This window comes from Adiantum capillus-veneris, chromosome 5 (assembly GCF_014529385.1).
Source record: "Adiantum capillus-veneris isolate H3 chromosome 5, ASM1452938v2, whole genome shotgun sequence".
Taxonomy (NCBI): domain Eukaryota; kingdom Viridiplantae; phylum Streptophyta; class Polypodiopsida; order Polypodiales; family Pteridaceae; genus Adiantum; species Adiantum capillus-veneris.
The window spans coordinates 33,215,134-33,228,974 of NC_140935.1; the positions used below are offsets into that span (position 1 = coordinate 33,215,134).

General features: G+C 44.1%; 1 protein-coding gene across 2 annotated transcripts in view; it reads right to left on the minus strand.

Moving 5' to 3' along the window:
- Nucleotides 1-549: 549 nt before the first annotated feature.
- LOC147457112 (syntaxin-52-like) overlaps nucleotides 550-13,841 on the minus strand; it is a 64,865-nt gene continuing 51,573 nt past the window's right edge. Inside the window, exons 4-6 of one of the 2 annotated variants that reach the window (XM_086512117.1) lie at nucleotides 1,050-1,150; nucleotides 910-954; nucleotides 550-829 (exon numbers count right to left, since the gene is read on the minus strand). In XM_086512117.1, coding sequence (XP_086368243.1) covers nucleotides 698-829; nucleotides 910-954; nucleotides 1,050-1,150 — 278 coding nt within the window. In that variant the 3' untranslated portion in view covers nucleotides 550-697. Of the gene's footprint in view, nucleotides 830-909; nucleotides 984-1,049; nucleotides 1,151-13,841 lie in introns of both variants that reach the window. The other variant, XM_086512118.1, reaches the window with a different exon arrangement.

The following is a 13,841-nucleotide window of genomic DNA, read 5'->3' on the forward strand; positions in this document are numbered from 1 at the left end:
CTTAACCCAACTTGGAATAGCTATCTGAAGAGACCGACTCATTCCGGTGCTAATATGTGACAATAGACCATGAGACAAAGTGAGCACAAGGGAGGGAAATAAGAGGAGAAAGTGGAGAAAGGGGTGCTAAATCAAAGACAAACTATGAGAAGCTAAATCAACAAATAGATTCAAAAAATGTTACTGTTTGTTGTGATTATTCTCTTATTTAGTATCGTTGAAGGCATACTTGTTTTCGCACCATGATCCTCTTGTTTGTTACCATGATGCCATCACTTAGTATCGAGCGATACTTTCCCAAAGACACCAGCACATCATAGATTTTTCACCCCAAAGATAAGTCATAGTACGTGATTCAATCAGCATGATCTATAAAATGCCATTTCATAGAGAAAGATTTAATATTTGCAATTGTCTTCTAAATTTATAGCCTCAAATTTCATTAATAACAAATGCAAGATTCATATTTATGTGAAAAAATGATTTCAAAAGAAATCTTTGAATTTAATGAGAGAAGAACTGAAAAAGGATGGCAGCTTGACTTCATACTTTGGAGAAGAATTCAATAGCCCTTTCTGTTATTGAACACAAGAAACTCTCGTCAAAAGTTGATGAAACAAGATGAAAACTTGCCACTCGATCATATCTTACAGTTTATGTGATTCTTTCAATATAAATTGGTTCTGATAAGATTATTTTAGATATATTTAACAATACCATAAAATACAAGAATTAGAAACACAAGTATAAAGACCATCACTATTAATGACATGCATGAGCAGTTACTGCTTGCTTTCTTGCTTAAGTATGCTAGCCTCCTCTGAACAACCTGCTTGCAAGAACATCAAAAAAATTCCTATAAGCATGTGCGGTTACAGCTCGCATGCCCGATTTTCAAGTACAACAAACCTTCATTCGGTTGTTTGTAATATCCACATCTTCATCTAGCTCCTCCTGAACACAAAAGACGAAAACAAAAAAGACTTTTTGTGAAAATTAAGACAAAGTGGCTTGAACCATGTAAAACACATTCTAATATTCTTGTTTACCAAAAGCCTTGCATGCAAATCCAACTCATCATTCACAGCCAAAGCAACATGCTTTGTGCTTAAGGCTGTTTCTTCAAGACTTAGAAGGTCATCATCTTGATCTGCATGTCCCGTAAATACCAATTTTAGAGCCAAGGTTTTTCAAAACAAGGCGAAAAGCGGACAAACAGATTTGCTTGACCGCACGACACGAAGCACATATTAGTTCTACAAATCTCTAGTCATCAATTGCAAGAATTCTTTTTTGATACTCCTGCATAATATAGCTTCAAAACTGAGGGTCAATAGCTGGAAGAAAGACAAAGAGATATAATCAGGAGGCATTCAGATGAATAAAAAGCTGTCACTGGAAGATACATTAAGGATATGCCCAGGAGGCACTCAAATCCGCAAAAATAGATGTATTTTCCTAAATGAATCCAGGAAAGCCCACATCACCTATGGAGACAAGTGTTAGTTATAAACTAATGTTGAGCCATCCATGATTCAATACAGCTCATGTTAGTCACCCACCCATAGTGTTTTCTGCTATTATTAACGCAGGCAAAATGCCCAAAGGTGGGTGCAGAGTAAATAGCACACTATGCGCAGTCCTCATCATGGCTCCAGCTCACTATGAGAACCTTGATGAGATAATAAGAAATTCTGGAAGGCCAGGTATCCCAGATGATTAGAACGAAGTGATCCTTGGGGAGATGATTATGCCGCTGCATGACGGCTATTGGGAGTACTTTGCTAGTCAAAGCCATCCTATTCTGGCACAACAGAGTTCCATGGTTTTCTTGGCCTTCCAGTATCAAGGTCACTACGAGCTGAGATTTCAAGGGAGCCTCGTCCACCATTTCCTGATGGTCGGCTCTAGTGGCAAGAGGGCTTTGTCTGGATCCATTGTTCCCTGTTGGGGATGCGTCCTTTTGATGCCTGTGTGTATGGGAGGGCCAACCAGTCACGACTGGGCAGTAATTTAGTGAGTGTACCACAACGAATGCTAATCCCTCACATTCAAGTTTGTACAAAAAAGCTAATTTCTTACTTCTTGTCAATAGAAACCAATCAAGCCAGTTGATGCTCCTTTTTGTTTACCTGTGCTCTTAATGCAAAAAAGGGACAGATCTTGGCGCATGCACATAGATTACCATATCCACTTCATCATAAACATCTTGCTTATTCCAAGGACCCACAATATGAGAAGTACATGAAGGTCAAGCCTATTAACACAATGATCAGATAGTTAGGAAAGGAGCGGTCAACCGTCCACTAAAAGGGAAGGTCAAGGTGAAGGCAATACCAAAGAATCTGGCAAAAAGAAGGGTTCCAATCCTGTTGCTAATTGGCAGCAACAGTACCATCAGATGCATTAGATGCATGTAGCAACTGCAACAGCAGATGTCACATGCACATCTAACCGTATGTGCATGTGGACAAGCTACTTCATGACAAGGGTTCAGTCAGCCTAGCTTAGGAAGTGTTCTGGCACTTTTGTGAGTCTGACAGACCGTGCATGTCCAGACACTCAGAGTAGATGCATATCCTCTGGTTGCACACAGCACGATCATCAGCATTACCACCCATCACAATCCATCAGGAGCATTTTACAGTGCACAGAACCTATTTTCCCTATTTTAGCCATTTTTCACTTATTATTAATAAGTGACTTTGTTAAGAAACTCGGTAGGGCAAAGTTGCTAAGTTAATATAAAAGAAACCTGACAGTCACTCAGTAGAGCAGAAGAAGCAAGGAGAGCAAGGCAATCTCTTGCAGCAAGCCCTCTAGCGCGACTTCTCAAGCAAGAACCTTTCCCAAAGACCCAGCGTTTTCTGCAAATTCAACCCTCAGCCTAGCGTTTTTGGATCCTTCAACTAACACCAGCAAACACCAAGATTCAGCCACCGTTTTTGTTTTCAGATCGCTGCAGATCAGCCCCAAGATTAGCTAGCAAAACCCTTGTTGCAGATCCCTACCGCAACGGTGTTGTCGCGAAGAAAACCTCAGCACTCCAGAGTTTTTACAGCCTGCTGTCCAGCGTTTTCAACCCTAGGAAGCAGCGTTTTTCTCAGCCATCAAGTTAGCAGATCAGCCCCAGAGCCCCCACAGCATCCAGCATCGCCATCAAGTGCCATTCTCTGGCATTTTCCCGCGACCCACAGGCCTCAACCCTTAGCGTTTTTTACCATCAGCAGCAGCCCCAAGGCCCAGCGTTTTTGGGATTGCAAACCAGCAGCAAAACCCAGCGATTTCAGCCTATGGTAGCGTTTTTCACAGCAGGTTTCCAGCCCATAAAAACGCAGCCTTACCTGCAGTCCATCAGCGTTTTTCAGACCTCGATATCCACACAAAAACGCAGCCTGTTCCCTGCCATAACCTCAGCGTTTTGTCATTAGCATGAACCCCGAGAAAACCACCATTTTCATCCATAAGGACAGCAGTACAGCAATCAATTTCAGCCCCGAAACAGCCATGAATTTCAGCGATTAGAAGATCCCAGATTTCAGCCATCAAGTCGTCGTCATCGTCACCGTCGTCGTCATCGGCATAGTCCAAGTTGCATTAGTCCATTGCATACGCATTGTACACCTTTGTGCAATCAAAGTAGACCACTCTCGCCAACGAGAGAGTGGGGCCTTCGGAGGAGGGTTTTCCAACCTCTCAGTGTCGTATCTCTTCTCTCTCCTTCTCTCAGTCTCATTCACTTGCACGCACAATATCCACTCACTTTGTTCGTGATCATAGCACTCTCCATAAAGACGGAAGGCTCTCTCCTTCCCTAAGAACTAAAAGGAACCTTGAGCAATAAAGATCACTAATCTTGAGAAAATACAACATTCATTCCCCTACACCTTACATTGGTATCAGAGCTTTGGAAGTGTTCTGCAAGGAAAGAACCACAAGAGCCACAAGAATTTTTTTTGCTTGTTGCGGTCGCACGAACCCAAGTTTACTTGGGCGTGGCGATTCCTAATCGTGTTTTGTTGAAGAGTGACAGGAATCCCAAGAAAGAAGGGCTTGTCCAACCTCCCCTTGTGTCTCTTTTCACTCATTGAGAGCGGACCGTGCACTTAGCAGCCGGCCAATCGACGTGAGGTGGGAAAAAGAAACCTTGGTGTGAGCGCAAGGCCGCCAAGGGGTGCGCCCGCAGAAAGGAGTAGAACTCAAGTGAAGAGAAGATCCTTCTCCAACGCGATTTGCAAGCGAAAGAACACCTCAAGAACCTCAAGATCCTCAAGAACCCAAGATTCTCACGAATCAAGGACCTCAAGAACCTCAAGACCCTCAAGAACCCAAGTTCCTCGCGAGCTTAAGACCCCAAGATTATAGTGCATGGTCGTCACCCGAAGCGGAATGGATACTTCGCATACAGGTGAGGAGCATGAGAGAGGCGACGAAGACTCGTCCCCACCCGGAGATGATTTCTTCAACCCTCCCCCTTCGCCATCTACGCCACCAAGTGCACCAAACCCTATGGAGAAAATGATCAAGCAGATGATGGCCATGATGGATAGACAAGAAGCAAATCGCCTTGCTCAGGAACGTGAGCGCCTTGCTCATGAGCCTGAGCGCGATGAAAGAAACGCAAAACTAGCCGCAAAACAAGAAGAAAATCAACTTGCTTTCGAACGCGAGCGCGATGAACGAGAAGCTCAAAGAAAGATTCGCAATCAAGAGTTTATTTCCCACATGCTAGCCTCGAAGACCGAACCACCCAAAGATCGTGGGAGTTCCTCTAGTGGTGCAAGCCACGATGCGGATTCTAACCATCCAGTCACAGAAAAGTTGACTTTCAGTAAGTATGATGGTAAGATGGATGCTACGGTGATTCATTCTTGGTTACATCACTTTAATGCTTATTTTGCGACAACTAAGAAGATAGGAAATAGCAAAGTTTTGACAGCAGCTATGTACCTTGCCGGTGATGCCATCAATTGGTACCACGCATGGCAAGAGGCACAACTAGCCGTGCACCTAGAGGTAGCCGACGATTTCACGCCCCTCTTTTAGTTGGGCTGATTTCCAAGAAAAGCTCAAGGCGCGGTTTATGCCACCTCAGTACCTCGCACAATTGAAAGAGGATTGGCGTAATCTCAAGCAACATGGTATGCCAGTCATGTCTTTTTCTAATCGTGTTTTGCAGCTAGGTACGCAATTACGAAAATCAGATGATGAGCGCAAAGAGGCTTTTCTCTTTGGGTTGGACGAATACATCAAGTTTGATGTTGAAGTCTTTGACCCCGCGGATCTCAACAAGGCGGTAGCAATCGCTCTCGCCGAAGAGATGAAGCACAACAAGGGAAAGCCTAAGGAGAACAAGACTTCCACAAGTACCTCACAGACTTCTCAGAACCCGCAAAACGGTAAGAACGGTAAGAATGGTAAGAATGATAACTCTTCTAACCAATCTTCCAACAGTCTCTCATCAAAGAATTCTTCCAATGAATCTAAGGGTAAGGCTAACACAATTGCTAAACCTAAGCTTACTCCAGATGAAAAGGTAGCACAAGGAATTGTAGGAGGATACATCACTTCGGAAGAACAAAACACGTATTCTAAGGAAGGTCGTTGTTTTCATTGTCACATTAAGAGTCACATAAAAAGAACATGTCCTAAGCTTGAATCGAATGAATCTAAAGAACCCACAGCACCCACTACATCTGTCAATACAATGAATGATAACACGGGTGTGCCCAAAGTTTCTCAGAACCCTCCCATTGATGATTCTCTCATTAAATGTTATGGTCGTACGTCGGGGCACCGTTTTGTCATATTGTTTGACCCAAGTAGTATGCATGATGTGATCAGTTCCTCTCTTGTTGAGAGAGCCCGCCTCGAGCTTAGTCCGAGATCTCCTATCGAGGTCTCTGGCTTTCGTCCCGATATGGACGCTCTCATCACCGAGGAATGCCTTGATGTGTTGTTTGCAATTCAACAAACTGCCTTCACTAGAAGATTTGTTGTTTCTCCTCTCTCAGGATGTGATATGATTTTGAGCATTCGATGGTTTCGTGAGACTAACGCTCTCATTGATTTTGAGGCTAACACTTTAACTCTCCATGCCAAAAGTGATTCTCCTACTGTCTTTCATGGAGGGACATTGCTCCTTCTCCATCTCTCATTGCCAATATGCAGGACAAGGTTGAAAGGATTCGGGATAAGGAGATTCTCTCAGTCTCTCTTTCTCCACAACATGACACACAGGATTTGCATGATTATGAGAAGCATGATGATTTGAAGGATAATGATTTGCATGATGATTTGGATGACAATGACAAGCATGATGATTTGCATGATCAAGATGTGATTTCTCACAAGCATGATGAGCTGCATGAAGATGATGTGATTGTTCACAAGGATGATGTGTTAGTGGATGCTTTTTCTAGCGAAGCTAACCTGGTGGTAGATTCGAGCAGTCACGAAGATTTGATCTTGGCTTTCAAGTCGAGGTCCACAGAACCCCCACATGACGATTCAATCATTCAGGACGAACCAATCTTGGCTCTCGAGCCTTGGTCCAAAGAACCCTCACAGGAAGTATTATGTGTTCGCATGATTGATACGCACGCATTGTTCGAGTGTTTCATTCGTGAAGGTTTCCTGTATTTTAGTCAGCATCGTTCTGTGATCCCTTTTACTAGGCATGACATATTGTATGTGAGCACGTTTCTATCATGGATGAGCACGAATGTATGCGGATTGTTCATGAAAAGCTGAAAAGTTTGTGTGTAAGGAAGTCGCATTCCATGTCTCTTCCTTGGCATGACACAATTTCCGAACAAGCACATGATTGTATGAGTACCAAGCATAGGCATTTCCATTGTGATTTGCCACAGTTGATTGATTTTGATCAAACAGAAAAGATTCGACCTCATTGTTTGCATGTGTTTGATGAACGGGTTGTCACTCCATCTCTATGTTCATCTACATTGCATACACAGTCTGTAGAGAAGACAATATTTTTTTCCTTCACTTTACATGGAATTGATATGTTCATGGTTTTGTGTTGGAGATGGTTTCAGGAATTTTCAACCATGGAGATTCTTGAAGACGAAAGAAGCAGGTCTCTAGACGAAGTTGAAGCAAGGAAGGAGCCACAGAAGACTTTGTGTCGCTTTCGGCGGTCGGCCCAAAGAAGCAAGCGTTGCACACCTTTATAAAGTTCAAGTACCGCACGACCCACACTTCCGAGTGGGCCGGCGAAGAGTCCCTTCCAGGATTTCGGATGTTATTGGCGATCTCCCTCGACGCCATACAGTTCGGTACCAGTACCTCACTTTGAAAAGGAGGAGATGTCACGTGACACATCCAGCCCTATGTGTCCGTGGACAAGCTACACCATGATCAGGGTTTCAATCGGTCCATTCAAGTCTAGATTAGAAGTGATCTGGCACTTTTTGTGAGTCTATTCGTAGACCGTGCATGCCCAGTCACTTGGTATAGATGCATATCCTCTGGTTGCACACAGCATGATCATCAGTATTCCCATCGGAATCCATTAGAATTAATTAGGGGATTTTTCCAATGCATTTAGCCTATTTTTGACATTTTTCACTTATTAATTTAAGTGACTTTCCAACAAAAGTAGGTAGGGCAATTTTGCTAAGTTAATATATAAGCAAACCCAAGTTAGCAGTAATTGGCAGAAGAGGCAGCAGGAGCTTCCCGCTCAACAGGCAACTTCTCAGCAGTACCCCCCCTCAGCCATCCCTAGCGTTTTCAAGCAGTACCATTACCACCCTCACCCCATCCCTGGCATTTCCCCCACAGCATCCAGCATCGCCATCAAGTGCCATTCTCTGGCGTTTTCCCGCGACCCACAAGCCTCAGTCCTTAGCGTTTTTTACCATCAGCAGCAGCCCCAAGGCCCCGCGTTTTTGGGATTGCAAACCAGCAGCAAAACCCAGCGATTTCAGCCTATGGTAGCGTTTTTCACAGCAGGTTTCCAGCCCATAAAAACGCAGCCTTACCTGCAGTCCATCAGCGTTTTTCAGACCTCGATATCCACACAAAAACGCAGCCTGTTCCTTGCCATAACCTCAGCGTTTTGTCATTAGCATGAACCCCGAGAAAACCACCATTTTCAGCCATAAGGACAGCAGTATTAGCAGTCAATTTCAGCCCCGAAACAGCCATGAATTTCAGCGATTAGAAGATCCCAGATTTCAGCCATCAAGTCGTTGTCGTCATCACCGTCGTTGTCGTCGGCATAGTCCAAGTTGCATTAGTCCATTGCATACGCATTGTACACCTTTGTGCAATCAAAGTAGACCACTCTCGCTGACGAGAGTGGGGCCTTCGGAGGAGGGTTTTACAACCTCTCGGTGTCGTATCTCTTCTCTCTCCTTCTCTCAGTCTTATTCACTTGCACGCACAATATCCACTCACTTTGTTCGTGATCATAGCACTCTCCATAAAGACGGAAGGCTCTCTCCTTCCCTAAGAACTAAAAGGAACAAAGATCACTAATCTTAAGAAAATACAACATTCATTCCGTTGCACCTTACACAGCAAGACCCCCCAGCAGACACCAAATCTGCCCTAGCGTTTTTGGATCAGCCTCAAGCTCTAGCGTTTTGCAAATTTCAACCTTACGACATCGCGACATGATCGTTGCGGTAGCAGATCTTCACCGCATCGGTTCTCCCGCGACAGATCAGCCCTAGCATTAGCAGAAACAACATAAGAGACCTATAGTTTTTGAACCAGCAGACTCTCCGCGACAGATTCAACCTTTGCATCAGCATTTTGCATTTTCAGCGTGTAGACACTGCAGAACAAGTCCCGAACCTTGCAGATTTCACCTTCCCGCAGCAGTTCCTCGCCGCACAGTCAGATCAGCCAGCGTTTGCAGTTTCAGCCCGAAAAACGCAGATTTCAGCATCTGCGTTTTCAGCGCGCCGTCGTCGCATCGTCGTCATCGCCGTCGTCACCGACATAAGAGTCGGAATTCAGCAGATACAAGATTTGCAGAGTTCAGCCATTAGTGTTTTCAAATTTCAGCTCGTCTCGTCGTCAACATCATCGGCAAGTCCATAGCATTGTAGAGATTTGTGCAATCAATAGTAGACCGCTCTAGCCATAGAGAGTGGGGCCTTCAGAGGAGGGTTTGACAACATTCTAGTGTCGTATTCTTCTCTCTCTATCTTTCAGTCTCAGTACCTTCATTCACAGTGTTTATCACTTTGTTTGTGAGCACTTGCACTCTCTCACTAAAGGAACGGAAGGCTCTCCCTTCCGTAAGTAAATGGAACCCTTGAGCTCAGTTCGGAGCACTCATCTTGAGCAAAGTTCAACATTCACTTCCGCTGCACCTTACAGATATTGAATAAGAGTGATGGCCACGAGATGTAGAGTTTTATGAATGGATAAAGTGGCTACAATCAATTGAGGATAGCACCAGAAAACAGAGCGAAAACAACATTCATCACTAAATGGGGAGCATTCATGTACTTAGTCATGCTGTTTGAATTATCCAATGCTCCAGCAACATTTCAACGATGTATGATGGAAATATTTAGTGAGTTTCTTCATAAATTCTTGGCTATATTTGTGGATGATTTCACAAGGTTTTCAATAGAAGATATGCATCTCTTGTTTTTGAAAATGGTATTCGAGAGATGCAAAGAGAGAAGAATTTTTCTGAATCGGTCTTTATGATCTGAAAGGGGCAGCTACTATGGCATATTGTATCCAGAAATGGCATCGAGATGGCCGAAGACAAAGTCCGATGTATGTAACAAGCTTGAGCACCAACGAATGTGTCTGCATTAAGGCCATTCTTGGGGTACATCAACTTTTATAGAAGATTCATTCATATATTTGTGACCAAGGTTCTTCCATTATATGAAGGGACCCAAAAGAGAGTGAAGTTCATATGAACCCTAGAATGTGAGGCTAGTTTCCAAAGCCTAAAAGGAACGATCTGCAGGAAGCCAATTCTTCGTCAACCAAACTGGGAAGTGATATTTCATGTTCATATGGGGATGCATCTGGTATGGCGATGGGAGCAATATTGGCCCAGCTTGATGGAAAGACACACTACCCAGTCTACTTTGCCGGTCGCTCGTAGGTTCAGTATAGTTTAACACAGATACTTTGCAACGAAAAGGAAGGCACTGCAAACGGCATTCAAAGCGACCAAGTTCAAACACTATCTATTGGGAAAGCTAATCCATTTTTATGTTAACCATCAAGCACTCCTCTTTCTGATAAACAAGGTGGTAATCCAACGCCGGTTAATGAGATGGATGATGTTCTTGTTGGAATTTGAGTCCAAGATCTTGCACAAGCCAGGAAAACTCACTGTGGTGCAAACTTCTTGTCTAGAAGTACGGAGGGAATATCAGAAACGTCACTGAGAGATAAGCCAATCAATGCTGAGTTATTTCCAGAGTATGGTGATGGACGGAATGGCAAGAGGTGTATGACTTCTTCCAGTTCGGAGGATTTCCATAGAATTGGTCCCAGTCCGATAGGAAGGCACTAATCATTAAGAGTCTGAAATTCACTATCATAGGTGGTGTCACGTGACACATCCAACCCTATGTGTCCGTGGACAAGCTACAGCATGACAAGGGTTCAGTTCAGTCAAGTCAGTCTAGAATAGGAAGTGATATGGCACTTTTGTGAGTCTATTCGCAGACAGTGCATGTCCAGACACTTAGAGTAGATGCATATCCTCTGGTTGCACAAAGCATGACCATCAAATTTCCATCAGGAGCATTTTCACAGTGCATAGACCTATTTTCCCTATTTTTGACATTTTTCACTTATTATTTTTAAGTGACTTTTGTTGGAAACTAGGTAGGGCAATTTTGCTAAGTTTGTATATATAGAAACCTGGCGCTAGCACTTTCTGGCAGAAGAGGCAGCAGGAGCACTCGCTCAACAGGCAACTTCTCAGCAGAACCCCAAATGCCCTAGCGTTTTTGCTTCACAGCCTAAAGCTAGCGTTTTTGGACCAATTCAGCCAGTGTTATTGCTCTTGCAGATCCCTCGAGACAGAAGACCAAGCAGACTCTCCAGCGTTAGCAAATTTCCACCGCAAGGACAAAGATCAGCCCTAGCGTTTTTGCATCTTCAAGGCACTTCAACATTTTTGCAGATCTTCACGACGGAATCCCCACAAGCATCAGCGTTTTCAGTTTTCAGAAATCAAAATCCCCAGTAGAACCCCCCGAACCTCGCAGATCTGACCTTCCCGCAGTAATTCCTCGCTGCACGGTCAGATTCCGCAAGGTTTACAGATTCAGCATCTGCGTTTTCAGCGCGTCGTCGTCGCATCATCGTCACCAATATAGAGTCAAAATTCAGCAGATAAAGATTTGTGAATTTCAGCCGTAGCATTTTCAGATTTCAGCCCGTCTCGTCGTCGTCGACATCGTCAACAAGTCCAAAGCATTGTAGAGATTTGTGCAATCATAAGTAGACCGCTCTCGCCATAGAGAGTGGGGCCTTCGGAGGAGGGTTTGACAACATTCTGGTGTCGTATTCTTCTTTCTCTATCTCTTAGTATCATGCACCTTCATTCACAGTGTCTATTCACTTTTTTTGTGTCCATTGCACTCTCTCACTAAAGGACGGAAGGCTCTTCCTTCCGTAAGTAAAAGGAACCTTGAGCACAGTTCGGAGCACTCATCTTGAGCAAAGTTCAACATTCACTTCCGCTGCATCTTACATTCGTTTCTTGTATTTTAGTCAGTGTCTTTATGTGATCCCTTTTGGTAGGCATACCATATTGTACGTTGAGCACGATTCACTCATGAATGAGCACGGATGTATGCGGATTTCTCATGAAAAGCTCAAAAGTATGCACCCAAGGAATTCACATTCCATGTCTCTTCCTTGGCATGACATAGTCGTACAAAGAGCACAAGCAAGTTTGAGCATCAAGCATCTGCATTTCCATTGTAATTTGCCACAGTTGATTGATTTAGATCAGAAAGTCAAGATTCGACCCCATTGTTTGCGTGTGTTTGATAAACGGTTTGGCACTCCGTCACTTCGTTCATTTGCATTGCATGCACAGTTTTTTCGAAGGACTAGAATTTTTCCAGTCACTTTACATGGAATGAGTATATTCATGTTTTTGTGTTGAAAGTGGTTTCAGGAATTCTCAACCTCGGAGATTCTTGAAGAAGGTAGACGCATGACTATGGACGAAGTTGAAGCATTCAAGGAGCCACAGATGACTTTGTGTCGCTTTCGGCGCTGCCCAAAGAAGAAGACATTGCAGACCTTTATGAAGTTCAAGTATCGCATGACCCACACATCAGAGTGGGCCGACGAAGAGTCCTTTCTAGGATTCCGGATGCTATTGGCGATCTACCTCGACGCCATACAGTTCGGTACCAGTACCTCACTTTGAAAAGGAGGGGATGTCAGTGACACATCCAACCCTATGTGTACGTGGATAAGCTACAGCATGACAAGCGTTCAATTCAGTCAAGTCAATCTAGAATAGGAAGTGGTCTGGCACTTCTGTGAGTCTATTCGCAGACCGTGCATGTCCAAACACTTAGAGTAGATGCATATCCTCTGGTTGCACACAGCATGACTATCAGATTTTCATCAGAACCCACCAGGAGCATTTTTACAGTGCATAGACCTATTTTCCCTATTTTTGACATTTTTCACTTATTATTTTTAAGTGACTTTTGTTGGAAACTAGGTAGGGTAATTTTGCTAAGTTTGTATATATAGAAAACTAGCGCTAGCACTTTCTGGCAGAAGAGGCAGCAGGAGCACTCGCTCAACAGGTAACTTCTCAGCAGAACCCCGGATGCCCTAGCGTTTTTGCTTCACAGCCTAAAGCTATCGTTTTTGGACCAGATCAGCCAGCGTTTTTGCTCTTGCAGATCCCTGGCGACAGAAGACCAAGCAAACTCCCTGACATTAGAAGATTTCCACCGCAAGGACAAAGATCAGCCCTAGCGTTTTTGCATCTGCAAGGCACGCGTTTTTCCAGATCTTCGCGACGGAATCCCCACAAGCATCGGCATTTTCAGTTATCAGCAGTCAGACTCCCCAGTAGAACCCCCGAACCTCGCAGATCTCACCTTCCCGCAATAGTTCCTCGTCGCACGGTCAGATTCCGCAAGGTTTACAGATTCAGCCCAGAAAACGCAGATTTCAGCATCTGCGTTTTCACCGCGTCGTCGTCGCATCATCGTCATCGACATCGTCACCGACATAGAGTCAGAATTCAGCAGATAAAGATTTGCATATTTTAGCCGTAGCATTTTCAGATTTCAACCTGTCTCGTCGTCGTCCTCATTGTCGTCGACATCGTCGGCAAGTCCAAAGCATTGTAGAGATTTGTGCAATCATAAGTAGACCGCTCTCGCCATAGAGAGTGGGGCCTTCGGAGGAGGGTTTGACAACATTTTGGTGTCGTATTCTTCTTTCTCTATCTCTCAGTCTCATGCACCTTCATTCACAGTGTCTTCACTTTGTTTGTGTCCATTGCACTCTCTCACTAAAGGAACGGAAGGCTCTCCCTTCCGTAAGTAAAAGGAACCTTGAGCACAGTTCGGAGCACTCATCTTGAGCAAAGTTCAACATTCACTTCCGCTGCATCTTACATTCGTTTCCTGTATTTTAGTCAGCGTCTTTATGTGATCCCTTTCGGTCGGCATACCATATTGTACGTTAACCACGATTCACTCATGAATGAGCACGGATGTATGCGGATTTCTCATGAAAAGCTCAAAAGTATGCACCCAAGGAATTCACATTCCATGTCTCTTCCTTGGCATGACATAGTCGTACAAAGAGCATAAGCAAGTTTGAGCATCAAGCAT